Source organism: Neophocaena asiaeorientalis, unplaced genomic scaffold (assembly GCF_003031525.2).
Source record: "Neophocaena asiaeorientalis asiaeorientalis breed wild unplaced genomic scaffold, Neophocaena_asiaeorientalis_V1.1 scaffold152, whole genome shotgun sequence".
Lineage (NCBI taxonomy): Eukaryota > Metazoa > Chordata > Mammalia > Artiodactyla > Phocoenidae > Neophocaena > Neophocaena asiaeorientalis.
The window spans coordinates 3,645,792-3,668,192 of NW_020185338.1; the positions used below are offsets into that span (position 1 = coordinate 3,645,792).

General features: G+C 39.1%; 1 protein-coding gene across 2 annotated transcripts in view; it reads left to right on the forward strand.

The window, feature by feature from the left end:
- The first annotated feature begins 626 nt into the window (after window positions 1-626).
- Window positions 627-22,401, forward strand: part of EML5 (EMAP like 5) — a 156,048-nt gene continuing 134,273 nt past the window's right edge. For both annotated transcript variants that reach the window (XM_024736256.1, XM_024736257.1), the window contains exon 1: window positions 627-823. In XM_024736256.1, the coding sequence (XP_024592024.1) occupies window positions 627-823 (197 nt within the window). The remainder of the gene's footprint in view (window positions 824-22,401) is intronic.

Sequence of the window (22,401 nt, forward strand, 5' to 3'; positions counted from 1 at the left end):
CCCGGCAAAGGTACCCAAGGAGCACCCAGCGCCTTCGCGCTCCCCCGCTGGGAGGGGCGGGGCGGGGTTGGGCAGGGCGAGCGCGGGCGGGCTGCGACGGCGGCGAGGGGGCGGAGCCGCGCGAGGCTGCGCGCTCGCCGTTTTCCTGCGCTGGGGGGCGCGCGGCGCGGGTCCGCCGGGCTGTGGGACGAGGCCGCGGCGGGACGTGAACGCCGCAGGTGACCCGGGCGAGGAGCTGGGTGACAGGGCGGCGGCGGAGGCGTGGAGGCGGGAGGCGGGCCCTCGCTCGGCTCGGCTCGGCTCGGCTCAAGGCTTGGGCGCTGCGGCCTGAGGAGACAAGGCGACCGAGGTGGGCGAAGAGAGGGCGCGCGGCACCCTCTTGACGGCCGGCGGCGCCCGCGGCCCTCAGCATGTTCCGCGAGGCGAGGGTTTTCCTCCCGCCCGTGGGCTGAGGCGGCGCCGGCGGCGGCAGGAGAAGCGACATGCACCTGCCAGGCGCGGCTTAGAGGACGCGGCAGGCGGCGAGTCCCGGCCGCCCGCGGGAGGGCTTGTTTCTCCCGGACGCCGCCGCCTCCCGTCTCCCGCCGCCGCGGGCCCGAGCGGAACGGCGGGGTGGGCGCCCCGACATGGCGGCCCGGAGCGCCCCGAGCTGCCACCTGCGGCTGGAGTGGGTGTATGGCTACCGGGGCCACCAGTGCCGCAACAACCTCTACTACACGGCGGCCAAGGAGATCGTGTACTTCGTGGCGGGCGTCGGCGTGGTGTACAGCCCGCGGGAGCACCGGCAGAAGTTCTACCGGGGCCACAGCGACGACATCATCAGGTACGGAGGGGCGGGGGCGGCCGCCGTCCCCTTGACACCCGCGCGCCGAGTTTGCACTTGCCGGTCCTTCTGGGTGCCCGTGACCCGCTCCTTCAGGGCGCATCGCCCGGGAGAGAAACCCGCAGCCATCTGGTCCCGAATCTGCCCTGTTAACACCGGAGAAATGCCTTTCCCCATCTTCGCGTTCTAGAGTCTCTCCCTCTCGGTCGGTGCGGTGACACCAAGTCCGCTTATCCACTGGGCGCTCGGTTTTCTGGCTGTGTACCCTTCTTCTATCATCAAATTTGTGAAATGTACGAAAGGTTATTTTGGTAGCATTATACTCCTTTAAATCCCTTCGTTGATTTCTTATTCAACGAATTCTTAAAGCGCCCGAGGAAAGTCCTTTACCTAGTAGAGGACTGATAAAAGTCCCCTAAGCTCTAGGCTGGTCCTGGGGAGCGCGCCCAGGATGGCATCCTGGAGGGCTCTCATCTCTTGGCCATAATGATTAGTTGAGGTTTCACTCCCTGCTGTTATCAGCAGATAGAAGAGAAACCCTGGCAACCTTCAGACAATTCATTGGACTTTAAAATGTGCACACCTATAGGCAGTTTGGGGATAGGTTTGATCCGAAGAAGGTGCTAAAAATAATTCTGATTTCCAATTCTGTTTCCTTTTCAATAAAGCAATGCTAAATAAATATACTTTTGTATTTTTAACTTAAATCACAGTTTTGTCTTCATTTTAATTCTTTTGTGGGCAGCATCTTAAAGTTGGTCCCAGTGCTTGTTTACATTTCTTTAGTGAGCGGTGTATTTGAAATGTAATAATCAGTGTCTCAGCAGAACGTTTGTGGCAAATAAAGTTAAAAGCTGCAGAAATTATTCTTGTCCATTGATTATTGTCTCAAGCACAGTATATTTGTCGTTGATGATGGAGAATGTGTTTTAAAACATTTTGAGACTATGTGTGTGTTTGTGTGTGTGTGGGCGCGCACTCGCGCTTGCTTCTTCTGGGTTTTTTAAAAGAGATTCTATGATTGGATATGGTTACTCAGTTTTATCCACATGTCTGTTTTCCACAGGATTTAAATTGTGCATTTCAAATCCAGTATCATGGTTTGATGTCCTGTAGGCAAAAAACTCTGGCACTTAAATTCTGTAAATAAAGAAGATCTTCTATTTTGCATGTCTGTACGTCTATGCTCTGTAAGAGGGAAAAGGAGGCCTAGGACAAACAATAGGTAGGGCAAGATGGAGTAAAGATAAGGAGACCAGAAGCCGAGATTGTGGAGTAGGAAATGAGATAGTTTTTTGGGTTCGGTTGTTTGTTGTTATTCACCCCAAGAGTAGAATTTACCCCAGTTCTTTGTCTTTTTCCCTGATCCTTTCCAGTTTCTCTCTTCTTTTCCATGTGTTAGTTCTCTGACAGTTCAGGGGATAGTAGCCTTACATAGGTGAAGAAGCCTTGACTGAAGCCCTCCTCCAGATAGTCAGTCTCTTAGGTTCGATTCAGTAGGTGGGGTAGGTAGGTGTGAAGGATTTTGAGGTGCACGTCTGTTGTTTTTACTACTTGGTAGTTGAGAGCAATATGGTATGAAGATCTTCTGAAACTAGATATGATTTATTTGATGGGGTAAATGAGGTTTTGTTTATTCTTCCAGCAGTAATTTGAAGCTATATTATGTCACACTGCTTGAATTTTTATAATTGTGTTTCAGTAAATTGTAAGGAGGTGATGCTTTGCCTTCCTTTGGTATATAATATATACATAGTTGCACAACCATATATGTAGTATCTCAACGTGTTTCAAAAGTGAGATTACTCTAATTTTTGTCCTAATTGGATACTTGCTTATGATTTTATGCAAAGGATTCACCCTTAAAATAATTTATAAGAATAAAAAGTTTTCTTGAAAATTTCAATGGGGTAGTAAAATCTGAATATATAGCATGCTGAAATTGTGGCACAAATTTAGTACAGTACTAAGACTATAACTTAGAAATCGCTCAAACTGTTTTGGAAATTTTGTTTCATACAATAATGGTAGAGATCATTCTTGTTTGTGAAATAGATCAGGAAAATGTTCAAAGCTTTCAAATTTGTTTCAATTCAGTGTTTGAAATACAAATATTGTTACTACTCCAGTAATTTTTCAATTCTGTCACAGCAGAAAATGTAATATTCATAAATGTGATGGCATGGTGGAAAACTGTTGCTGTAATGTTAGCCTTATTAGTAAAAAGTATAGTTTTTATCATCTGTTTTGTTTTCATACTTGCTTGAAACTTAGGTAAAACATATTAATTGAATATAACTTAGTCTGAAGCTGACTATACCAGAATGAGCAAGTCGTTGTCTTTAGGTTTTGAAAGTGTAGGTGCCATATTGGTTGTAGACTAAATAATGATCAGTTGCTTACCAGTTCTATCATCTTACTACATCTAGCATTGCCAGTGGTGGTGCCACATGACTTTATCATTTTGTCTGTGTTGCATGTAGTTGTCTTACTTCTTTTTATTAGGTATGTGTATATATATATAGTAATTTGTCCTTTAGTTATATTTATTTCAGTATTACTGACTTATGTAGAAATTAGTTTCACTGTCAGAAATAACACAGGAATTTTAGTCACTTTTTCTTTCTTAATGGTTTTTTCTCCTGTGTCCCAAGTTATATTGATAAAATTCTCTAGTTATTAAGTGTTTATTACAGGCTTAAGACTAAGTTATAAAATAGACTACTAGTAGTTTTAATATACGATGAACATCTGTAGCTTGGTCTGTATTTTGAAACTTTTGCCAGCTGTCTTCCCAAAGGATACAATAGCTTTTAAAATTAATTTTTCTAGATACTACCCATCAACACATTTTTGACAAGTTTGTGCTTGAAGTAGTGAACGTTATTGATAGTTTTCAAGTCATATATCACCAGTGAAGACCATTGATGGAATGTAGTTAGCTTGGTGCATTTTGTTACTACTTTTTTTTCCTTTAGACAAAATGAAAGGTGTAGTAGCTCTTCAATTGTGGTAGGTGGTGTTTTGAAGAAAGAAAACTGATCAAGCTTCATCATAATCTAGTAAAAGTGGTTTTTAACAGCTCTGTATTTATAGTATGGACATTTCATTTATTCAACACAAATCAAAATTGTCTTGAAAAAGCATTTCAGAATGTATGATGTCTCCATGGTGGATTGGTACTTTTTGTGTTTATGGGTTGAGGGTAGCAACTTTTTAAGGTCTGGCAGGAATTGCTGCAAACCTACTTGTTGTCTACTTAATGTTTCCAGATATATGGTCAATATTTCCCAAACTTGACTGATAACAGACTCAGGAGTTTTTTGCCAGTTTAAGGAGCTTTTTGCCAGTTTCTAGCCTTTTCATCAAATGCGCTAAGCTAGAATCCTCTAGAGCTGGATCCCAGAAATTTGTTTTTCAAACAGTGCCCCAGATGATTCTGTTTAGGAAACACGTTGCCAATCTGTATCCCAAAACATGCATGCATAGAATTCTTAAATAAGCAGTTTGAGAAGTGGGTAGAAACCCTCCCCTCAAACCTGATACCAGAATTTTCTTAAGCATTGTATAATATCTAGAAGCAATACTTCAGAAAGTATTAGATTACATACAGATTTAGTCAAATGTCCCTGTGTTTAAGTAACTAGAATTGGTGACCTGAACTTTCACAGACTATTTAATAATTCTGTTCTGTAAGATTTCACTTTATGTACTTGGATATCAAAATATTTATGGTTGTTTTTCAAATACTGCAGTTTAAGAGATAAAATTAAGATGTTTTCAGTCAAAGGTTTGAATTATCCAGAATAAAATTGTCATAAATGTACATTAAATGTATCTTTATTATTTACTTGGGGAAAAGACAAATTTTACATTTGTGTTATAATAACTTTTCCTTTAGTATTTTATAGTGTCTAATATATAGATAACTAGTAAAATATATTTGAATATAAATTAAGGAAAACATGGTAAATAAATTATTTGAAGCTATTAAGAAGTAATAGTTTCTTAGAAACTATTAAGAAATAAGAATAGTTTCTTAGAAACTATTAACTTACTGTTCTTTCAAGGTCTTTTCACTCATCAAAGAAATATTTATTGAACATCTTTGTGGAAGGATCCCAGCTTTAAGGTATTAGGAGTTTAAGACACTATCAGTCAAGTAAAGAATCACTTAGAATACTATGTGTACTGTGGATAGTGGTATGTACATGGGCACATAACAGTTACAGTGATGTTACCTAGTGAATAGAATACCTAAGCTGCCTGGATCTTTAAGGAAAACAGAGAAGTCGTCATCAGAAGAAACGAGTGAAGGCATAGCATTTTGAGACGAGGTAACATCATATGCAATCGTCTTATGTTAAGAGAAAATATCTGAAAAAGTTGTTTGTACTCACTATCTTCAGTTCTTTTTCTCCCATTCAGTCTTAGCTCTATTCTATTTCACCCTAGCAACTCTTGTCAAGGTCACCAGTGACCTCCACAGTGCTATATCCAGTGGTCAATTCTCTGTTCTAATCTTATTTGATTTATCATCATCATTTGCCACAATTGGTTATACCCACCTTCTTAAGACACCTTCTTTTTTTTTTAAAGATTTTTTTTTAATGTGGACCATTTAAAAAATCTTTATTGAATTTGTTACAATATCGCTTCTGTTTTATGTTTTGGTTTTTTGGCCCCGAGGCATGTGGGATCTTAGCTCCCTGACCAGGCATCGAACCTGCACCCCCTGCATTGGAAAGTGAAGACTTAACCACTGGACTGCCAGGGAAGTCCCTTAAGACACTTTCTTAATTGGTGTCTGGGACACATCTTAGTGTAAAAATAGGTATTTCTTGCTTTACTTATTCTTTCAGCAAATATTTATTGAGCACCTATTAGTATTTACCAGGGACTATTTTTAGCACTAGAGTTATAGTGGTGAACCAAGCAGGTGAAATTCCCAGCCCTCATGGAACCTGTATCTACTGGGGGGAGATAATAAACAAGGTAAATTTCATATTTATATACATAATAAATATGTATATAGTGTGTACATATACATGTTATCTATTATTTTTGTATATATAGTGTGTATATCTATCTATATCTATATAGTATGTAAGGGCTAAGAAAAAAACAGGAAAGTGAGATAGAGACTACTGGGAAGAGTTTAGATAGGTGTTTGGATAGGGTAGCCAGGAACGCCTCACTGTAAAGTATACATTTAACACTTGAGTAGAGACTTGGAGGTGAGGGAATGTGCTGTGTGGCTATGAGGGAAGGACATTTCAGTCAAAGGGACTATCAAGTTCAAAAGGCCTGAAATGGAATGCCTCATGTGCTTGAGGAACAATATGAAAGCGTGGCTGGAGTGCAGTGAATTCACGTGAAAGTAGTAAAGAAGTGAGGTCTGATGAAGTAATGGTGGTGGGAACAGATTGTGTACGACCTTACAGGCTTTTGAGAGGATTTTAGCCTTCCCATCTGAGGGAGATTAGAAGCCATTGGAGCAATTTAATCAAATTAGTGACATAATTTGAGTTAATGGTTTAACAAGGTCACTCTGGCTCCTATTTTGATGACAGACTGGGAGAGGGATAGGATGGAAGCAGAGAGACCACTTAGGGGACTGTTCTAAGACATATTGGTGGCTTGGACCAGAGTGGTTACAGTGGAAGCAGTGAGAAAGGATTAGATATATTTTGAAGATAGAGGCAACATGATTTACTGATGGACCAGGTATAAATTGTGACAGAAAAGAAAGGTCAATGGTAATTGCAGTTTTTGGCCAGAACACCTGAAAGAATAGAGTTGCCAATTACTGAATTAGCAAAGACTGGCAGGAGCAAATTTTCTGTTTTGGGAGAAAGGGAAGATCATGAGCTGTTTTAGAAGTGTTCTGTTTTAGATGCTAATAGACAACCAAGTGGGGTTGTACATTAGGCAGTTAAACATGCATGTCTATAATCCAGGGAAGCATTCTGGGCTTTGAGTGTTATCAGCATCTAGATAGTATTTAAAGCCATGAGCCTGGATGAGACTACTGAAGGAGTGAGTATGGACAAAGAATCTGAAAAATGGATTCCCGCAGCCCTCCAACATTTAAATATAGGGGAGGTGGAAAAGAACTGACAAAAAAGTGGCTAGAGAGGCAGGAGGAAGACCAAGAGAGTGTGGGGTCATGGAAGTCAAGTAAAGAGAGTTTTTCAGGGAGAAGGAAGTGATCAGCTGTATCAAGTAAGGTGAGTAGAGCTTCGCGTTAGTGGAGATGTTGGTTGTTTTGCAATAATTACCTTGTAATCACGAGACTGTCCAGGAGACTGTGTATGTTCAGGTGATCAGGGAACAAAGAAAGAAGTCATCAAAATGAGTCATGTCATTAGTAGTATGCAAAACTGGCCTCCTTGAAGATTTGCTCCAGCAGCTTCTAGTTTGCTTGGTTATTTAAAAAATGGCAGCTCTAGATCCCTGCTGTTCAAAGATGTGGTCCTTAGACCAGCAAGAAATGCAGGTCTCAAACCCTACCCCAGGCCTACTGGATTAGACTCTGAATTTTAACAACGTTCTCAGGTAATGTTTTCGGTTTAAAATATTAAAGTTGTGGGTTTTAATATCAAAGTTTGAAAAGCACACTCTCGATCAGTGGTTTTCAGTGTGGTCCTTTAACCAGCAGCATTAGCATCACCTGCTAATGCTAGCATTAGCGCTTAACTAGGTGTTAGAAATGCAAATTCTTGAGCTTCACCCCAGACCAAATCAGAAAATCTAGATGGGGGCCCAGCAATCTACTTTAATCACCTACATGTGATATTGATGTATTCTGAAGTTTGAAAACCATTGCTCTAGATTCTTGATTTTCAAACCTGGCTGCATATTAGAATCACTTGGAGAGTTAAAGCAACCATAATAAAACCACGAACGGCTGAGTCTCATCCCTAGAAACTTCAATTTAATTTATTTAGGGTGGGTCTCAGGTATAGTTTCTTTGTTGCTGTTTGCTTCTGTTTTTAAGCTTCCTAGATGATTCCAATAAGCAGCCAGGGTGGAAAACCACTGCTGTAGATATAGAAGTAATCCATGGTAGTGGGCTGGGAAGTCAAACTCAAAAAACTCAGGGCCTACCCAAATTTATTCATTTATGCATTATATCACATTATATATGCATTATATCACATATATGCATTATATGACAATATTTATCATTTACCAAGTATTGAGACCCCTTTAAAAATTTGGGCCTATTACCTAAGGTCCATTTGGAGATTTTTTATCAAAAGAAGCAACCCTTTGTATTGTTTTCCATTAATGGATCTGCCCAGTGTTATCAGTGACTGAAAACATGAAAAGACAGATACCTTGCATCATCAGTCCAGAAAAATGCTTATTCACTGGGGACCTGGAAGGTTCACTTAATGGGCAAAATTATGTGCATCCTGGATGGTGCCAACTGAGGTGTAACTCCATGCCCCAGGTGTTGATTTCAGCAGACTCCTAGATCAGTTGTAGTGGGTTTGGGCCAATGATTTGGACCATGGAAAGCCCAAGATTGTCCATTAATAAATTTCCATTTTGGAGCCAGGATCTGCAGTCAGAAATAGACCAAATATCCAGTATGTTAATATTTGAAGAAGCATCTAAACGCCCCTCAGAAGGACAGATCATCCCCCCTCTATGAAATTCTAAAGTGGAAATATTCACAAGGACAGTTGAAATAGCACCCTAGATTCATGTCCGGTGAGGGCAAGGTAGCTGAGACTGCATGTTGCCACTGACAGCTGACTGGCTTCTCTTTAGGCCAGCAAGTGTCCTCCATTGTGTCTTCAGTATGAATCAATATTCTGAAACAGTATAAGGACTGGCAAGGGGTTACACCTAGCCAGTGTAAACAAGCTGCCTTGGCTGCAGTGGTATCTATTCTAATTATAAGGTGGCACATGGTATCACCATATTGGCCAAAGACAGCAAGAACTTGTATGAAAGGCTTAATAGATCCTGGATTTCCTGTCTACAATATCACCCTCTGTGTATTGGATTATTAAAAGATCAAGGGAAATATAGTGCCCACCTTACAACACTGGCATGCATATCCATCTGTATTAGTAAGCATGGCAGAAAAATACTAAAAAATTCTTGGAATGAGGGGATAGGCAATGGGACTGAAGATGGACATTGGACCCTGGATCTAGCGGTTTTTGAGGCCACAGGCAGGCTCAATGCATCATAACACCACTAAATTCTAAAAAAAATTTTGTTTTGGGTTTGGGTGGCTCATAATGCTGGATTGGCTAATAAGAGGTTGTGATTGTAGGAGGTGTTAACTCATTTCACTCTAAAAGTTACCTTGTTCTTCACAATCAGGGAGAGATACCTGATTTTACTTTAATACAGGGGCTGGGGATATAGAAACAAAGCAAAGAGGTTGGATGTGAGGTCAGAATTCTGGATTGTATCATTGCCAAGGTATAGATGGGTGTTCAACCTCTCAATGGAGCCCAAGAAAGGGAGAGGTCATAGTCATGGGTGCTGGAAACATGGAATGTGTGGCAGAACAGGAGCACCTAATTGAACTTAAAGGCCCAGAAATAATTTTTTGTTAAGAGAAGTGTATATAACCTGTTCCTCAAATCAGTTAGAAGAACTGAGATGCACGGTTGCCATAGGTCTCTTTGTTGAGGAAATCCTGCTGCTCTTTCTGTTCCTGGGAATCACGTACCTATTTCACCTCCCAACCAAAGAGGACATTCATTCTTTATCTTTTTTTCATCACTATGAGAGGACTTTCTTTCCTGGTCAGGAATACAGTACTAGACACTACTGCCTCTGGTGTGGAAGCTCACATTACATATTCATTTCAGTCTATGGAGAGTAATGACAATTGCCACAGGCAGTTACTCCTAAGAATTTTGCAATTTTTACTCAGTATGATGTTGATTGTGATAATATTAAATTAGCCACAAGATGATGGTGTAACCAGGTCTAACCACCTCAGTGTCTATATTTTTACAGATATTAAGGTTGATCAGGAAGCAGGGTATAATTCCCAATTAGGAGTGGAAAGTGGAAGGCTATTTTAAGTCTTAGAACATAGGTGACAACTAATTACAGAGTCCACAGACTGGTCATCATTACCTGGTTGCAGTGTGACTTTTCTAATTATTAGTTAACGCGTGGACAATGTATATAACACACAAAGCACCAAAGAGGGTGGCACTACTAACAGGGTAAGAAGTTTTACCGGAGTCTGGATATTAGATTTAGATTGCAAGTTGACATGCACCTGCAAAAGACAATTTTTGCAGCATACAAAGAGACCATGTAGGAGTCTGAAATTGACATAATAGGGAATATGAGAGGTTTGGTAGGTCCCCTCTTAGAGGGTGGTTATTATATTTTAAAAATTATTGATACATATTTATAATAGAAAAATATAGAAAAAGAAAAAATTTACCCACAGTCTTGTAACCTAGAGATATTACTATTGTGTTTTAGATTATTTTTTTTGAAGTCTTTATGATACATGTATCATAAGACTTTAAGACTTTATTTTTTTAGAGCAGTTTTAGGTTTACAGCAAAAGTGAGAGGAAGGTACAGATTTCCTATATTCTGCTGCCCCCACACATGCATTGCCTCCCCATTATCAACATCATTCACCAGAATGGTACATTTTATCCAAAGATGAACCTATATTGACACATCATAATCACTCAAAGTTTATAGTTTACCTTAGGGTTCACTCTTGGTGTTGTACATTCTATGGGATTGAACAAATGTTTAATGACATATATCCATCATTATTGTATCATACAGAGTATTTTCACTGCCCTAAAAATCCTCTGCTCTGCCTGTTCACATACTGCCCCTCCCTGCAACAACTGATTTTTTTTTCCTTTTTTTAAATGGGAGTGTAATTGCTTTACAATGTTGTATTAGTTTCTGCTCTACAGTGAAGTGAAGCAGCTATATGTATACATATATCCCCTGCCTCTTGGACCTCCTTCCCACCCCCACATTCCCCCTATCTAGGTCATCACAGAGCACCGAGCAGAGCTTCCTGTGCTTTATAGCAGGTTCCCACTAGCTATCTATCTTATGCATGGTAGTGTATGTAATTACTGACTCTGTAGTTTTGCCTCTTCCAGAATGTCATATGGTTGGAGTCATATAGTATGTAGCCTTTTCAGATGGCCTTCTCTCACTTAGTAATATGTATTTATGGTTCCTCCATGCCTTTTCTTGGCTTGATAGCTCATTTCTTTAGTGCTGAATAATATTGTATTGTCTGGATTGACAGTTGTCTTTGACATTGTCTTTCACAGAGCAGAAGTTTTTTATTTTAATGAAGTCCAGCTTATCAGTTATTTCTTTCATGGATCCTGTGTTTGATGTTATAACTAAAAAGGCATCACCAAAACCAAGGTCATCTAGGTTTTCTCCTATGTTTTCCAGGAATTTTACAGTTTAACATTTAGGTCTCTGATTCATTTTGAGTTAATATTTGTGAAAGGTATAAGGTCTCTGTCTAGATTCACTTTTTATCTGTAGATGTCCAGTTGTTCCAGCACTATTCGTTGAAGGAGACTATCTTTGCTGCATTGTATTGCCTTTGCTCCTTTGTCAAAGATCAGTTGATTATATTTATATGGGTCTATTTCTGGGCTCTGTATTCTGTTCCATTGATATATTTTGTCTACTCTTTTGCAAATACCATATTGTCTTTTTTTCCTTCTAATTTTATTAAGTTTTATTTATCTTATAAGTGGAAGTTTGTATCTTTTGATCATCTTCATCCAATTACCCCCCACCTCCCCGCCTCTGGTAACCAGAAATTTGATCTCTTTTTCTGTGAGTTTGTTTGTTTTTGAAGTATAATTGACCTGCAATACTATGTTAGTTTCTATTACACAACATAGTGATTTGATATTTCTATACATTTCAAAATGATCACCATGATAAGTCTAGTTAATATGTGTCACCACACAAAGATACTACATAGTTATTGACTATATTCCCCACACTGTACATAGCATTCTGTGCATGTGTGTGTGTGCGCGCATGTGTATGTATGATTACTTGAAGTTACTGATCTCTTAAGTTCAAACTCATTTTAACAACCCTGCATTTTTACCCTCCCTCCGCATGTTTACTGTTTTTGACATCATATTTTACATCTTTTGTTTTATATCTTTTGTGTATCCCTTAACTACTTATTGCAGATATAGAAGATTTTATGACTTCTGTCTTTTAATCTTCTTACTATGGCTGATTTACTACCTTTACTGTATATTTGTCTTTACCAGTGAGATTTTTTCCTTTCACAATTTTCACCTTTCTAGTTGTAGCCTTTTCTTTTTCACTTAGAGTTGTCCCTTTAACATTTCTTGTAAAGCTGGTTTAGTGGCGCTGAACTCTTTTAGCTTTTGCTTGTCCATAAAACTTTTGGTCTCTCCATAAAATCTGAACACAAGCTTTACCAGGTCGAGTATACTTGGTTGTAGATTTATCCCTTTCATCACTTTAAATGTATCATGCCCCTCCCTCCTGGCCTACAGAGTTTCTGCTGAAAGGTCAGCTGATAGCCTTATGGGAGTTCCCTTGTACATAAATTGCTACTTTTCCCATGCTTCTTTTAACATTCTCTATCTTTAATTTTTATGTCTTGGTGTGGTCCTCTTTGGATTGATTCTCTGTGGGACTCTCTGTGCTTCCTGGACCTGGATGTCTGTTTCCTTCTCCAGGTTAGGGAAGTTTTCAGCTATTATATCTTCAAATATGTTCCCTGCCACTTTCTCTCTTTCTTCTTCTGGGACCCCTATAATTCAAACATTAGTATGCTTGATGTCTCAGAGGTCTCTTAAGCTGTCCTCATTTCTTTTTATTCTTTCTTCTGTTCAGCTTAAGTGATTTCCACTACTTTGTCTGCCAGCTCACAGATCCATTCCACTGTATCATTTAATCTGTTGATTCCTTCTAGTGTATTTCTCCATTTCAGTTATTGTATTCTTCAGCTCTGCTTGGTTTTTCTTTATATTTTTAAACTCTTTGTTAGAAACTTTTTTTTTTTTTAAACATCTTTATTGGGGTATAATTGCTTTACAATGGTGTGTTAGTTTCTGCTTTATAACAAAGTGAATCAGCTATACATATACATATGTTCCCATATATCTTCCCTCTTGTGTCTCCCTCCCTCCCACTCTCCTCATCCCACCCCTCCAGGCTGTCACAAAGCCCCGAGCTAATATCCCTGTGATTTGGGATCAGAGATCCACCTTAAATATAAGAACACATCATTTGTAAAACAGCTGCTGGCATATCATGGGGTCCGAAAAAGCTAGAAAGCCCAGCTCGAAAGGCTCGTCTGCTCACCTCCCTACTATTATTGTTTTACTGTTGATTTCCTCTTTTATAGCTGTTAGCATTTGCCTTATGTATTGAGGTGCTCCTGTGTTGGGTGCATATATATTTATAATTGTTATATCTTCTTCTTGGATTGATCCCTTGATCGTTATGTAGTGTCCTTCCTTGTCTCTTGTAACATTCTTTATTTTAAAGTCTATTTTATCTGATATGAGTATTGCTACTCCAGCTTTCTTTTGATTTCCATTTGCATGGAATATCTTTTTCCATCCCCTCACTTTCATTCTGTATATGTCCCTAGGTCTCCTGTAGACAGCATATATATGGGTCTTGTTTTTGTATCCATTCAACACGCCTCTGTCTTTTGGTTGGAGCATTTAATCCATTTACGTTTAAGGTAATTATTGATATGTATGTTCCTATTACCATTTTCTTAATTGTTTCAGGTTTGTTTTTATAGGTTCTTTTCTTCTTTTGTGTTTCCCCTTTAGAGAAGAAGTTCCTTTCCCTTTTTTTGTAGAGCTGGTTTGGTGGTGCTGAATTCCCTTAGCTTTTGCTTGTCTGTAAAGCCTTTGATTTCTCTGTCAACTCTGAATGAGATCCTTGCCAGGTAGAGTAATCTTGCTTGTAGGTTCTTCCCTTTCATCACTTTAGATAAATCATGCCACTCCCTTCTGGCTTGTAGAGTTTCTGCTGAGAAATCAGCTGTTGTATGTTATTTGTCATTTTTATATGACAAATGTATGTTTGTATGTTATTTGTCATGTGTTGTATGTTACTTGTCGTTTTTCCCTTGTTGCTTTTAATAATTTTTCTTTGTCTTTAATTTTTGTCAGTTTGATTACTGTGTGTCTCCGCATGTTTCTCCTTGGGTTTATCCTGCTTGGGACTCTCTGCACTTCCTGGACTTGGGTGGCTATTTCCTTTCCCATGTTAGCGGAGTTTTCGACTGTAATCTCTTCACAGATTTTCTCGGGTCCTTTCTCTCTCTCATCTCCTTCTGGGACCCCTATAATGCGAATGTTGGTGCATTTAATGTTGTCCCAGAGATCTCTTAAGCTGTCTTCATTTCTTTTCATTCTTTTTTCTTTCTCCTCTTCCAGGGTAGTGAATTCCACCATTCTGTTTTCCAGGTCACTTATCCGTTCTGCCTCAGTTATTCTGCTATTGATTCCTTCTAGTGTATTTTTCATTTCAGTTACTGTTCATCTCTGTTTGTTTGTTCTTTAATTCTTCTAGGTGTTTGTTCTTTAATTCTTCTAGGTCTTTGTTAAACATTTCTTGCATCTTCTCGGTCTTTTCCTGCATTCTTTTTCCGAGGTCCTGGATCATCTTCACTGTCATTATTCTGAGTTCTTTTTCTGGAAGGTTGCCTATCTCTGCTTCATTTCGTTGTTTTTCTGGGGTTTTATCTTGTTCCCTCATCTGGGACATAGTCCTCTACCTTTTCATTTTGTCTGTCTTTCTGTGATTGTGGTTTTCATTCCACAGGCTGAAGAATTGTAGTTCTTCTTGCTTCTGCTGTCTGCCTTCTGGTGGATGAGGCTCTCTAAGAGGCTTGTGCAAGCTTCCTGATTGGAGAAGTGTTGGTGGGCAGAGCTGGGTGTTGCTCTGTTGGGCAGAGCTCAGTAAAACTTTAATCCACTTTTCTGCTGATGGGTGTGACTGGGTTCCCTCCCTGTTGGTTGTTTGGCCTGAGGTGACCCAGCCCTGAAGCCTACCCACTCTTTGGTGGGGCTGATGGCAGACTCTGGGCGGGCTCACGCCAAGGAGTACTTTCCAGAACTTACGCTGCCAGCGTCCTTGTCCCTGCAGTGCACCACAGCCTCCCCCCACCTCTGCAGGAGACCCTCCAACACTAGAAAGTAGGTCTGGTTCAGTCTCCCATGGGGTCACCACTCCCTTCCCTGGGTCCTGATGCACACACTACTTTGTGCGTGTCCTCCAAGAGTGGAGTCCCTGCTTCCCCAAGTCCTGTCGAAGTCCTGCAATCAAATCCCACCAACCTTCAAAGTCTGATTCTCTAGGAATTCCTCCTCCCGTTGCCGGACCCCCAGGTTGGGAAGCCTGACGTGGGGCTCAGAACCTTCACTCCAGTGGGTGGACGTCTGTGGTATAAGTGTTCTCCAGTCTGTGAGTCACCACCCAGCGGCCGTGGGATTTGATTGTATTGTGGTTGCACCCTTCTTACCATCTCGCTGCTGCTTCTCCCCTGTCCTTGGATGTGGGGCATGTTTTTCATGAATTCCAGTGTCCTCCTGTTGATGATTGTTCAGCAGTTAGTTGTGATTCCAGTGCTCTCCCAAGAGGGAGTCTGGTATTGCATTTTAAATTTCAAATTCCATTTGTTCACTCTCAGTGTATAGGATAGCAGTTAACTTTGTATATTAACTCTGTGTCCTGCAACCTTCTTTTGGCTCATCCTTTTGCATTTTTTTTACATAGATGATCATGTCATCTGCGAACAAAGACTGTTTTATTCTTCCTTCCCAGTCGGTATACGTTTTATTTCCTTTTCTTGCATTATTGCATTAACAAGGCCTTCCAGCACAGTACTGAAAAGGAGTGGTAAAAGGGGGCATTCATGACTTTCACCTGATCTTTGTGGGAAAGAGTTTCTCACCATGAAATATGATGTTAGCTGTGGGGTTTTTGTAGATACTCTTCATAAGGTTGATGTGAAGTTCTCCTGTATTCCTGGTTTCCCTTGAGTTTTTATCACGAGGGGGTATTGGCATTTGTCAGATGCCTTTTCTGCCTATGTTGATATGATTGTGTGATTTTTATTTTAGTCCATCGATATGATGGACCACATCAATTGATTTTTTAATTATACCTGGGATAAATTCCACATAGTTGTCGTGTATAATTCTTTTTATACTTTTTAAAATTCGATTTACTAATATTTTGTTGAAGATTTTTGCATCTATGTTTATGAGAAGTACTGATATGTAGTTTTCTTTTCTTGTGATGTCTTTATCTGGTTTTAGTATTAGGGTAATGCTGGCCACATATAATGAGTTAGGAAGCATTCCCCCTGCTTTTGTTCTCTGAAAGAGATTGTAGAGAATTGGTATAATTTTTTCCTTAAATGTTTGGTAGGATTTACCAGTGAACCCATCTGAGCCTGATGCTTTCTGTTTTCAAGGTTATTAATTATTGATTCAACTTATAGATACAGGCCTATTGAGATCATTGATTTCTTCTTGTGAGAATTTGGCAGATTGTGTCTGATACATGTATTCTGAAGTAATTAAGGTTACATTATATGTAAAATCTTGGATTCTGTGCTTTTTATTTAACATTATAGCATAACTTTTCTCCAGTACTGTGAAAAATCACATTTTTAATGACTGCATGAGAGTCCATCCTGTGATTGTACCATAATTATTTAACCATTTCTAAATGTTGGACATTTAGGTGGTTTTTAGATTTTTACTGTTATAAATAAGGATTCAAGAACAAAAAGCTACATAAGGATTTTTCTGTATTGAGGATTATTTCATTTTTAAAAATTTCTTTTAACACTAGCAGCTCCTTTGGAAATTCAGTTAACAAATACTGATTGAATACCTGCTGTGTGCTCATTATTGTTCGAGGCGCTTAGGGTATAATATGAAGAAAAAGGGGAATCCTCTGTCCTAATGAAGTACACATTCTAGTGGAGGAGAGTAAGATAATAAGTGCGCGATAGTAATTTTAGACAGCGATAACTACGTATAAAATAGGGTAATGGAGTAGAATATGTTAGGATGACTAGGAAGGTTTCTCTAAGCAAGTTACATTGACCTGAAGCATGAATGATATGAATGAAGCAAGATTTGGGAGATCATTCTAGACAAAGACCTTGCGAATATAATGAGTTTGGCCTTTTCAAGGGACAGAAAGGCCGGTGTGGCTGGAGTGTGGTGAACAAAAGGGAGAATAGTAGAAATTGAGGTTCGAGAAGTAGGTGAGGGTATATCTCGTAGAGCCTTGTAAGTGCCAAGTTAGATAGTTTGGATTTTAGTCTAATTGTAATAGGAAGCTGTTGGGGGATTTTAACTAGGTGAAATTTATATTCTTTTAAAAGATCACTCTGGCTATGTTAAGAAGACCCTAAAGGGGAGCAATAGAGGAAGAAGGGCAGGTGGCTCAGATTAGGGTTGTAGCAGAGAAGATGAGGGTGATGATAGAGTCAATAGGACAGGCTAATGGAATGTGTGGGATGAATAATAAGAAAGAGGGAGGTGGTGAAAATTAAATTTAGATTCTTGGTCTGAGCAACTGAGTGGATAGTGATGCCATTTACTAAGATGAGAAGTGGATTGGGGGGTAATTAAGGAGGAAAAAAATGCTGGATGTGTTAAATGTGAGTTGCCCATGACACATCTGTTGCTCTTGGCTGGAGATATAGATTTGGGTGTTAGCACTATCACTATATATGTGCTTTTAAAGTCATGGGATTGGATGAAATCAGCTGGGAAAGGAAGGGAAGACAGCCAAGACAAGGCCCTCAGACACTTTAGCATTGAGAGGTTGGGTGTGGAAGATAGGGCTTAGCAAACGAGACAGAGAAGGGTGGGTTAATAGATTATGGAATCAGGAAAGCCTAGAGAGGAAAGTGTTTCTAAAAAGGAAAGAGTGGTCATTTGTGTTAAATACCGTTGAAAAGTATTGGAAGATAAGGACATACAGTTGACCATTAGATTTGACAGGGTCACACATGACCTTGAAAACAACTATTTTAGTGAAGGAGAAGTGGTGGAAGCTTAGTTGGAATATGTGGAGAAAGTAAAGGGAGTGGAAAAATTGAGACAACTCTTTTGAGGAGTTTTACTGTGAAGGGTTAAGGGAGTGTTTTTCACTAAGTATATTTGAGTGTTAATAGGAATGACTCAGTCGTGAGGAAGCAATAATTCCAGAAAATATAGTTCTAGGAATAAAGTAAATAAGTTTCTTTTACTTGAAAGTAAAGAGAACGGGATCCAGAGCACAAGTTCAGAGTGTGTGGGTTAGAGATGGAAATGGAGATGTTTCTTCCATTTTACGAGAGGGAGGGCAGAGTCAGCTGTAACAGTTGCACTTAGGTTAGTGAATTTGTTGAGGGCAAAGTAATCTTCTCTAATTCCATCTATATTCATTGAGTACAAGGCAGCTTTATCAGCTGCAAAGGAGGAAGTTGATGGTGGAGGACTGTGCTCATGAGGAGCTTGGAGGTTGAGAGGAAAACGCAAAATTTATCAGCTAAGGGTTTAAAAGGATTATGTTACAGTATAAAAATGCACATTTAAGATTTGTGAGCATAAATTTAAAGAAACTGATGCACAATTGTGTATAAGAAGGGAAATATATGAAGATAACTGTCTTGAAGGAGACAGCCCCCTTTATGTTTGTTTATTGTGTTACTACTTTATAGTTATGATAAATTTAGAGATTAAATGCTTAAAATAACTTATGTGATTGTCAGATCTGATGACAGTGCTCTTACCTAATTTCTACTATTCAGGAATAGTAATAGGAAAAGGAACTTAAAAGAGAATCTGTTCTTTCCATGTATTTCAAATGATGATGTCACAATATGGATGGGTAGTCACCTATGTTTTAGGCTAGGAATATGCCTTGAAATGGTTACTTCTATCATCTTTCTCCCAGATCAATCTGTAGCATTGTTGAGTACCCCTATATGTTCTGCAATTTAGTAGGCAATGTGTGGGATAAAACTTAACTCTAAGATATTAAGTTAACTTCAAGATTATTGGAGAAACACTCCTACTTTCTTTCTCGTTAAGAAACTTGGAGCTATCAGAAGAGAACTTTCAGATTCCACCCATCCATCAGCAATACATGCAGCTCCTTCCTCACATTAATCCCTCCACTTGTGCACAAATCCCACCCTTTTTTCCCTGTTCCAGAAATTCTCCCTGTCTCCTGTATCAATGTTTTTGATGATTTTTCTACTGGATGATTTCTGTGAGCATATAAAATATGCTCAAAAAATAGTCTTTTCAACAAGTAATGTTGAAAACAGTTAAATATCCATATGTGGAACAAAGTGAACCTTAGCTATATTTCATCATATACAGAATTTAACTCAAATTGAGCCATATATCTTAAATGTAAAAGCTAACACTATAATATTTCTGAGAAGAAGTATAGGAAATAGGGCATAAAAAGTGTGACTTCCAGAAAGGAAAATTATGAATTGAGCCTCATTAAATTTAAAACTTTTCAAACTTCCAGGTAACTGAGGACAGAGGCAGGTATGTAGTAACCTCGCAGAATCTTTTCCCTAAACAATGCAGAATTCACCTCACAACTATGATGTTTCTATGCAAAACCCTAGTCTCACCATTATTTAAACAGAGAATACCAAAACTGAAAAAATAACTATAAGTAAAAATAGAAAAACAAATTCCAATCACAGTTTCACAAGCTTTCTCCTCTCCACTGCTGGGCTTTACAGAGAGAAGCTTAGCCTAAAAATCTGAAAAAATATCTGGACTGGATACTCTAAGAATGAAGACAAAGATAACTGTAGATAATGCTATAATCTGGTTAGTAAACTTGTTTCTCACAGGGCTAGCAATTCTGAAACAGCTTTATATATACTAAAATTAAATAAATAAATAGACTTCAGATTATGAGAGCCTAATAAGCCTTCCACTCTTGGAGGAAGAAATTATACAGGTATACTTCAGAGATACTGCAGGTTCAGTTCCAGAGCACTGCTAAATTGAAAACAGCAACAGAGTTAGTCATACGAATTTTTTAGTTCCCAGTGCATATAAAAGTTATGTTTATACTATACTGTAGTCTAAGTCTGTGATAGCATGTGTCTAAAGAGACAATGTACATACCTTAATCTAAAAATAATTTATTGCTAAAAACACTAACCATTATCTGAGTCTTCAGTGAGTCATAGTAGTAATATCAAAGATTGCTGATCACAGACCACCATAACAAATATAATAATAATGAAAAAGTTTGAAATATTGCGAGAATTACCAAAATGTGACACAGAGACACAAAGAGAGCAAATGCTGTTGGAAAAATGGCACTGATAGACTTAACACGATACAGGGTTGCCACAGACCTTCAATGTGTAAAAAATGCACTATCGATGAAGCACAGTACAACAAGGTATGCCTGTAAATAAGGAAAGGAGAGGTCTTAAATGAACCCTGTGGTTTTGGATTAAAATCGGAGGTATTGAGATATTATCTCACAGCGGTCAGAATGGCCATCATCAAAAAATCTACAAACAATAAATGCTGGAGAGGGTGTGGAGAAAAGGGAACCCTCTTGCACTGTTGGTGCAAATGTAAATTGATACAACCACGATGGAGAACAGTATGGAGGTTCCTTAAAAAACTAAAAATGGAACTACCATACGACCCAGCAATCCCACTAATAAATAAAATAAAATCGGAGGTATCAGTATGAACTCATGGGGTTTTGTTTTTAAAGGTTATATTCTATAGTTATTATAAAGCATTGGCTATATTCCCCGTGTCTTGTAGCTTATTTTATACCTAATAGTTTGTACCTTTTAATCCCCAACCCTTATATTCCCCCTCCCCACCTCCCTCTCCCCTCTGGTAACCACTAGTTTGTTCTCTATATCTGTGAGTCTGCTTCTTTTTTGTTATACTCACTAGTTTGTTGTATTTTTTAGATTCTGAATGTAAGTGATATTATACAGTCAGTATTTGTCTTTCTTTGTCTGACTTACTTCACTTAGCAAAATGCCCTCCAAGTCCATCCATGTTGCTGCAAATGGCAAAATTTCACTCTGTTTTATGGCTGAGTAGTATTCCATTGTGTGTGTGTGTAAAACACCTCTTCTGTTGATGGACACTTAGGTTGCTTCCATATCTTGGCAATTGTAAATAACGCTGCTATGTGAACATTGGGGTACATGTATCTTTTTGAATTAATGTTTTTGGTTTTTTTGGATATATACCCAGGAGAAGAATTGCTGAGTCATACAGTAGTTTATTTGTAGTTTTTTGAGAAACCACCAAACTGTTTTCCACAGTGGCTGCACCAATTTACATTCTGACCCACAGTGTACGAGGGTTCCCTTTTCTCTACATCCTTGCCGATATTTGTTGTGTTGTTTTGTTTGTTTGTTTGTTTTTTGTGGTACACGGGTCTCTCACTGCCGCGGCCTCTCCCGTTGCAGAGCACAGGCTCCAGACGCGCAGGCTCAGCGGCCATGGCTCATGGGCCCAGCCGCTCCGCAGCATGTGGGATCTTCCCGGACCGGGGCACGAACCCATGTCCCCTGCATCAGCAGGCGGACTCTCAACCACTGTGCCACCAGGGAAGCCCTGTTGTGTTGTTTTTGATGATAGCCATTCTGACCAGTATGAGGTGATACCTCACTGTGGTTTTAATTTGCATTTCTCTGATGATTAACAGTGTTGAGCATCTTTGCACGTGTCTGTTGGCCATCTGAATGTCGTCTTTGGAAAAATGTCTATTCAGGTCTTCTGCCCATATTTTGATGGGGTTGTTTGTTTTATTTTAATGTTAAGTTTATATATTTTGGATATTATCCCCTTGTCAGTCATATAATTTGCAAATATTTTCACCCATTCAGTAGGTTGTCTTTTTGTTTTGTCAGTGGTTTCCTGTGCTGTGCAAAAGCTTTTAAGTTTAATTAGGTTCCTTTTTTTATTTAATTAAAAAAATTTTTATTGGAATACAGTTGATTTACAATGTTGTGTTAGTTTCAGGTGTACAGTCCGTTTATTTATTTTTGCTTTTATTTCCTTTGTTTTAGGAGATGGATCCAAAAATATACTGCTGTGATTTATGTCAGAGTGTTCTGCCTATGTTTTTCTCTAGGAGTTTTATGGTATCTAGTCTTACATTTAGGTCTTTAATCTATTTCAGTTTATTTTGTATATGGTGTTAGAGAATGTTCTAATTTCATTCTTTTACATGCAGCTGTCCAGTTTTTCCTAGCACCACTTATTGAAGAGACTGTCTTTTCTCCATTGTATATTTTTGCCTCCTTTGTCATAGATTAACTGACTATAAGTGCATGTGTTTATTTCTGGGCTCTCTATTCTGTTCCATTGATCTGTATGTCTGTTTTTGTGCCAGTACCATACTGATTTGATTACTTTAACTTGTACTATAGTTTTAAGTCAGGGAGTCTGACTCCTCCAGCTCTATTCTTTCTCAAGATGGTTTTGGTTATTTGGGGTCTTTTGTGTCCCCATACAAATTTTAAAATTATTT